General features: G+C 40.5%; 1 protein-coding gene across 1 annotated transcript; it reads left to right on the top strand.

Annotated features, from left to right (window-relative positions):
* The first annotated feature begins 237 nt into the window (after positions 1–237).
* Positions 238–6,221, top strand: dynlt4 (dynein light chain Tctex-type 4). Its single transcript, XM_008109538.3, has 2 exons — positions 238–581; positions 3,966–6,221. Exon 2 carries the CDS (start codon positions 3,983–3,985, stop codon positions 4,685–4,687), a length of 705 nt encoding a protein of 234 aa, XP_008107745.1. The 5' UTR covers positions 238–581; positions 3,966–3,982; the 3' UTR covers positions 4,688–6,221.
* Positions 6,222–7,241: the final 1,020 nt, after the last annotated feature.

Raw genomic sequence — 7,241 nt, 5'->3', positions numbered from 1 at the left:
ATTATTATTATTATTATTATTATTATTACCCATTTCCCCAAAATCAAAGCTTTCCTGTTTCCCCAAATCTACCCTAAGGTACAGGCTAGAGCAGGGGAAAGTTGCTTTGGAGAGTATGTTTCCCCACAAACCCTTCAGCCAGCTTGAGCACTGGTTGGGGGATTCTGGGATAAGGGTTAACTTCCCCAAGCTCAGTCATAGAGTCATAAGGCAAGCAGACACACACACACACACATTCCAGGCAGTGCAAAAATAATGTGAGTGATGACAGTCTCCAGGGAGACCATATATTCCAGGTGGCAGTCTGCCCAGTCTTGCTGGTGCAGGGCCTTTGATAGCTCTCCCATTGAACTGTCATGTCAAACAGGCAATAATTTACTATGGCAAGGGAGGGAGTTTATTAAGGCTCAGGAGCAGGGGCAAGAAGGCCTGAGGTTGGCCCTCGCAACAAACCCAAGCAAACTTGAATGAGAGGATCATGGGCATTAAAGAGCTTCCACCACTTATCTCATGCCCATAGATCCGGCAGGGCTCAGCTTCCCCAAGCCACTGGGCTTTGCTTGAGGCTGCGTTGCTTTCAGGTAAGGAGGGCTGGGCGAAACATTGGTGAGATTGTTACTTTCAGTTGGGTTTCTTAGTTCTTGCTAGCAAGGACACTGCACATGCATGAATTAGGCATCCCTGCACACATTAAAAAAAAAACCAGTCAATTCAATGGATATTGAATAATGATGGAGGAGGTTTATGCTATATGTCAAGAATAACAAATGAAGATCTAAATTGACTCAATCTAGACACAGGTGAAAATACTGCTTTAAATTTTGATTGGAAGATAAGGAGAGACATTATTCATTTACTCATCAGTCAAAATTGTTTTTATAAAATTGACCTGAAATCAGTGTTATGTGATTAAATAATGTAGAATGCCTAAAATGTAGAATACCGATTCACATTCAAATTAACAACTATTTATTTATGATCCTAAAATACAGCTCATGGTGCCTCAAAATGTTATTTAAAATACTTTAAAAGACTGATATAGTTTTTGTGTACAGTATTTGCTTTCAAATTGCCTGTTGACTTATGGTGACCTCATCAATTCCATAGTGTTTTCTTAAGCAAGGAATACTCAGTGCTGGTTTTGCCGGTTTGTTCATCTGGAATATAGCCCACAGCACCTGGTATTTGCTGGTAGTCTCTGTACTATCCAGGACTGATCCTGCTTAGCTTCCAAGACCAAATAGTATTTGACTTACATTAAAATAATAATTAAAATAGGATTTTTAACAGACCACTGAAACTGAATATTAAGTTATTGTTACATAGCAATGGGACTTTATTATTCCAGAAGTAATCTCTGACGTGTACTTTATCATTCTCATATTATTTAAAGCAGGTCCAGAAATACATTTCCACTCTCATTGGCTTAATGTCTTTGGCAATATCCCATTTGTTCTACTTTTTCATGCCTTCATTTTTTCCCTCCTAACATCTACAGTTGTGGTCTCATGGGAGAGTCTAACATTTCATATACGATTTTAATGTAGTACAGTTGCCCTTCAGATTTTTGAAATAACTGTCTAACTCTGCACTATAGTGACAGATTTGAACTTGGAGTACTTGAACACTGTAACTACATGTTAAAATCATAGACTTGAAAAGCTTTAAAATAGTACTATTTCAGAGTGATGGTTCATGAACCAATGCCTGCCTGCATCACATCAACTACAAGTCCCCAAAGAGCTTTCAGGGAAGAATGCAAAAAATTGTAGCCAATGGGAAACAATTATGGTACTATTTATTTATCATGTCAGAAGTGAATTGAGAATACAGTTACAATGTATAGAAAAACCACAAAGTTAAAATCTTGGCATTATACTAAATTTTGTTTGACCAGAAACTGTCCACTTTGAGTGCCTCTGATATCGCTGTAAGAAAGTCCTCCACTGTGCATGTGGCAGGGTTCAGGCTGCATTGTAATAGGTGGTCTGTGGTTTACTCTTCTCCACACTCGCTTGTCGTGGACTCCACTTTGAAGCCCCATTTCCTAAGATTGGCTCTTCATCTCAGGGTGCCAGAACGCAGTCTGTTCAGTGCCTTCCAAGTCACCCAGTCTTCTATGTGCCCAGAGGGGAGTTTCTCATCTGGTATCAGCCACTGATTGAGGTTCCGGGTTTTAACCTGCCACTTTTGGACTCTCGCTTGCTGAGGTGTTCCTGGTAATGATCTCTGGGAAATGATTACTGATTTTCCACAAATAATAATTTAAGAAGTGCTGCTGTAAAGCATACAGGTGATGACATAATTTATTTAAGAAACAAGTCTTCAAAATCTTGTACTCAGTTATCATGGCTGAGCGAGGATTCGAATTCTGGTCTCCAAAGTCATCGTCCAACGCTCAAACTATTATTATTATTATTATTATTATTATTATTATTATTATTATTATTAATTCATTTCTATCCCGCTTTTCTCCCGTGGATGGGATTTAAAGGGGGGATTTATTACACTATGCTCGCTACTATAGAGCCTATTGCGCTCATAGTACACAAAGTATTTAACATCCCTTGCCCTTGAACAAAAATGGAAATCGGTGTTTTGACTGATATTTGTAACCCTAAATGGTTCTGAGATTTTGTATTCTTATCCTAAATGCTTCTTTCATGTTATGAGGCTGTACTGCCTAATGTCTCCACACCATCTTGAAGAACAGTGAGTAGGCCATGTGTAAAGGCCATGTAAGAGCAGGACAGTAATAGGAACATGTTTTTAAAAGGCCCTGAAAATGTTTTTCGAGCTAGAAGTTGTTAACAGTTGGAACAGCTGTGAAGCACTTCCACAGTTATTTCTCCAGAGACCTTCACAATCCCCAGAATCTAAACGGCTGCTTGTGGGTGGTAAATAGTCAAGAAAGAGTCAGAAAATACAACATAGAAAGGAGATGGAGCGGGGTGAAATTAATTCCCAGACAATGAGAAACTTGAAAACAGACAAGTAACAGACATTTGGAAAGAAACCTGAGATGGAGTGAAATAACCTTACAAATGACATTTCAGCAGACAGATGTTCATTTCCTCTAAACATTTTCAAATCCGTCTCAGTGAAGAATTTTTGCTCATTCACATAGAAAACAAAAGCATGTGAGCAAGTATATGTGGAATGAGGTTAATCAATTCAGAGTCAAACTCTGTTTTTGTAGATGACGCATGCTGAAATCAATAGAATTTTTTTTTCTAAAGGCTTGGATATTGACAACCCTGGGGCACTGTTTTAAAAATGTATGCTTCAACTGAAGATTTCACAAGTGGGGCCTTTGATTCACTGAACGAACCATTAATGTTTACCTAACAATTCCACAGAAAGAAGTCAGCAGAACTGGAGATAATTAGGTTTATTTGCATTCTGTCACTCTCTCTTTCTGCCTTCCTCTGGTTTCAGAGACTACAAAATTCAGTATAATTCAGCATCTTTTAACATACCTTGAAGAACCATAGTGGCGCAATGGTTTAAACCCTCGTGCCGGCTGAACTGCTGACCTGAAGGTGGGTTGCTGACCTGAAGGTTGCCGGTTCGAATCCACAAGACAGGGTGAGCTCCCATCTGTCAGCTCTAGCTTGCAGGGACAGGAGAGAAGCCTCCCAGCAGGATGGTAACACATCCAGATGTCCCCTGGGCAACGTCTCTGTAGACAGCTAATTCTCTCACACCCGAAGCAACTTGCTGCATGTTCTCAAGTCACTTCTGACATGATAGAAAAGCATACCTTGAGAAAAGGATATACAATTCACAACCCATTTAACTGTTTTCTTTATACAGTTAGGCAAACTTGTTAGGCAAACAATGTTACTGTAAATGCTCTGGATTCTAAAGCAAGCTTCAAGGTAGCGGGCTTCTGGGAGAATACTGATCTTAGCCAGTAATAGTGGGTCCGTATAATTTTGTTTTGTCTTTTCCTGTCCTCCCAGGGTTTGGCTCCTCAGACATGGCAGATTGGTCTTCAGCCCCGTTCCAGCAGACTCCCAACCAGGGGACAGCCTCAGAAGATAACAATTCCACTCATCCAAAGGCAGGCTTATTATCTCTTCGTCGGAACTCACAGTCGACCATTGTGGTCCCTAGGACACTCTTGCAGCTTCCAAGCATTGAAGGGAAAGCCCCACTCCCACTCTCCCGGAGAAGCTCCATCATGAGCAGCATCAATGCTCCCTTTTCCAGCAGGAGGAACTCCCTGGCTGCTGGGGGAAGGCGCCTTTCCATTGGGACCTGGATGCACTATGGCAGGGTGAGCTTCTCCGGGTTGCCCCTCTTTGAACCCATTCGGGAGACACTCTATGAAAACACCTACAAGACCCAGCCAGATGAGGGCTGCAAGTTCAATTCCTCCCAAACACAGCAACTCCTTGAGTCTGTTCTGGCCAGCTACCTTCGGGATGCCAAGTACAATCCAACAAACAGTGGGCAGTTGGCCCAGAACCTGTCAGACCTCATCCGGAGCAGAGTCAAAGACCTAAGCCCACCTCGATACAAGCTAGTGTGTAATGTTTTTCTGGGCCAGCAGGCTAAGCAAGACCTGCACATCGCCAGCCGGTCCCTCTGGGATGTGGAAAATGACAACTTTGCCTCTGCCGCATTCACCAATACGTCAATGTTTGCTGTGGCCACAGTGCATGGGCTATATTTTGAATGAATTATGTGTACAGATCTGAAGGTGCCGATACCCTTACTGTTCTCTAAACAGAAATAACTTCAGTGTGACCAATTGTTTCCCGTTGTCTAATATAGCCTACCACTAAATGATGCAAGAGTTGCAATCCCCCTAAACTATTTGCCAGATAAAATATTTTATATTAACAGAATTGTTGACTAGTACATAGATCATATGGCAGCTTTACATAATCCATGAGATTTCTTCATCTTCTGATGTTTTTAATTTATTAATTTATTTGAACGCAAATAGTACGTGTTATATTTAGGTTGTCATTCACAAATGTTCTAGTGTCTTACCAAATAATTCTCCAAGATTATGGTTTGGATCCAAGAAATGTGTTAAAGATTAATGACTACCAATATGCTTTGCATCTCATTTGAGACAAAAGCAGGAAATTAATAATAATAGTAATTTCATATCATGTTAAAATAAGTAGATTGTAGGAGTTTTCACACTTCTGTTTGTGCAAAAGATTATACAACTACTTATGCAAACAACCGCTATGAATATTTGCCCCAAATGAAAAGACACTTCCTATGCACAGAGGTTATTAGATCTATGTTAGTCACTATTATCAAAATGTTACCTGTTGTATAGTTATATGGCAGCAGCTGCTGTATACAAACCAAGCACAGAAAAATGTTTTTTTAAAAGCTTGTGCATACTACCTGAAATGGTGCAGTGCTAGCTCTCCATCTTGAATTGTTTGTAGTTATTCTAGATCCCAGCACAATGTATTTGACATTAATTCCATGATATGAGAGATCACCAGGAACATGGTTTCCATAGACAGAATTCAGAAGATTATATTTTCCGCAAGTACTTTAATAATTTGCCTCAGTTCATTTACTGAATGCATGAGAAAAATCAATATGGCATAGTTGAGATGAATAATTGACAATCTCAATGGGGCTTGATTTCCCCCCACTTAGTACATGTGAGGTGGTGGTGGAAAAAAGCAACTAACTTCATTGTCCAAACAGGCTGGAGCCATTTTTAACAACTTTTCTCAAAAACCATGTTCCAGCCAATTTGTGGTCTGAAATGTTCCTTTTTTTTACTCTAGTGAAGAGCAGACAACCCCAACCCAGGCACACTTATGTGGCAGCAAAACCTGGTGAATTTAGTGGGCTTGATCAGAACTAAATGTATTCAGAAATAGATCTAATAGATACAGTTGTTTCTTCAGCTTGAGTAAGACTTGAAATCATCACTTCAAAGGTAGAAATATACCACTGTTCACTTTCACTGGAAAATTTATTAAACCAAATGCTACTTAATCCTGGAGTGGGACTATGGGAAAACCCCTCAGTCAGATTTATAAGCAGCTCAAAGCTCCCAGAACCATTCCTATGCATTGCTTACAAAAGCTGCCCCATGCCTATATGGACCCAGATAGTAACTCACCAAGCACAGGAAAGGTTGCCAGAGCACAGAGGAAGATTTTGTCAGTTTGTGATAGCCACAACTAAACCAGAGTCTTTCAATAAATCAACAACAGTTCGATACCAAACATTTATTTATCATCACTGCAAACATTCCTAAAGGAAACAGGCTTTGGCTAGACCTGGAGAATATTTTTCTGCTGCACAGGATGTTCTGTAACAATGGGTAACTGCAGTGACTCTGGTAACTGCAGTGAACATCTCTTCTGCTTCAGGAATTCTACAAGGGACATAATGTCTTCCAAGGTGGAAAACAAAACAGAACCCACTGGGAATTAATTTTTTTTAAAGTGTCAAACAGTATATGAGTGTGGAGGTGGGAGAGGGACTGTGCTTAAATAAAATACAAATTGCCACTCTTGGAAGCTTCCAAGAGAAAAGCAATTTGTGGGTTTTTTTGACTAAAATAAAGGCAATTTTAGGAGGGGTCAGAACCTTTTGAAATGTCATTGGGATCACAGGAACACATGGCTGTTTTTTTCTACTCCTGCTCTATAAAGTTCTGCAGACTGTAGGTGATATTGGGGGGGATAGTAAATAAAAAGCTGTGCTGGTGAAACATTTATGAAGAATATTATAAAAGCATTAATACTACACCCACAACTTGGCACCTCAGTCTATGCAATGTGTAAATCAATTCTCACACATAGCTACATGAACTACCTGGCAGGAGATTGTGCAATTGAGGCGAGGTTGGGAGTATAGAGATTTTTTCCCCCTACCTCACACCTTCCAGTTACAATTGCATATTGGAATTTTGCATATCCAGCTGGTAGGTGCTTTTCCCAGATCCAATGTGTGGGTGAAGGTGATAGTGTCCTTCACCATATTGAAGCCATTTCTCCCGGAGATGCTCCAAGTTGTGCAGGTGCCATCCTGGTCGATCATTTTGCAGACACTGGGAGCAGCTGAAGGAAGAACAGCCACCAAACAGAGAGCAAATCCACTAGTCCAGTGATTCTCAACCTGTGGGTCCCCAAGTGTTTTAGCCTACAACTCCCAGAAATCCCAGCCAGTTTACCAGCTATTAGGATTTCTGGGAGTTGAAGGCTAAAACATCTGGGGACCCACAAGTTGAGAACCACTGC

This window comes from Anolis carolinensis, chromosome 4, assembly GCF_035594765.1.
Source record: "Anolis carolinensis isolate JA03-04 chromosome 4, rAnoCar3.1.pri, whole genome shotgun sequence".
NCBI classification, from domain to species: domain Eukaryota; kingdom Metazoa; phylum Chordata; class Lepidosauria; order Squamata; family Dactyloidae; genus Anolis; species Anolis carolinensis.
Note: the sequence above shows the minus strand (reverse complement) of the source record. Positions and strands in the feature narration are given on the sequence as shown.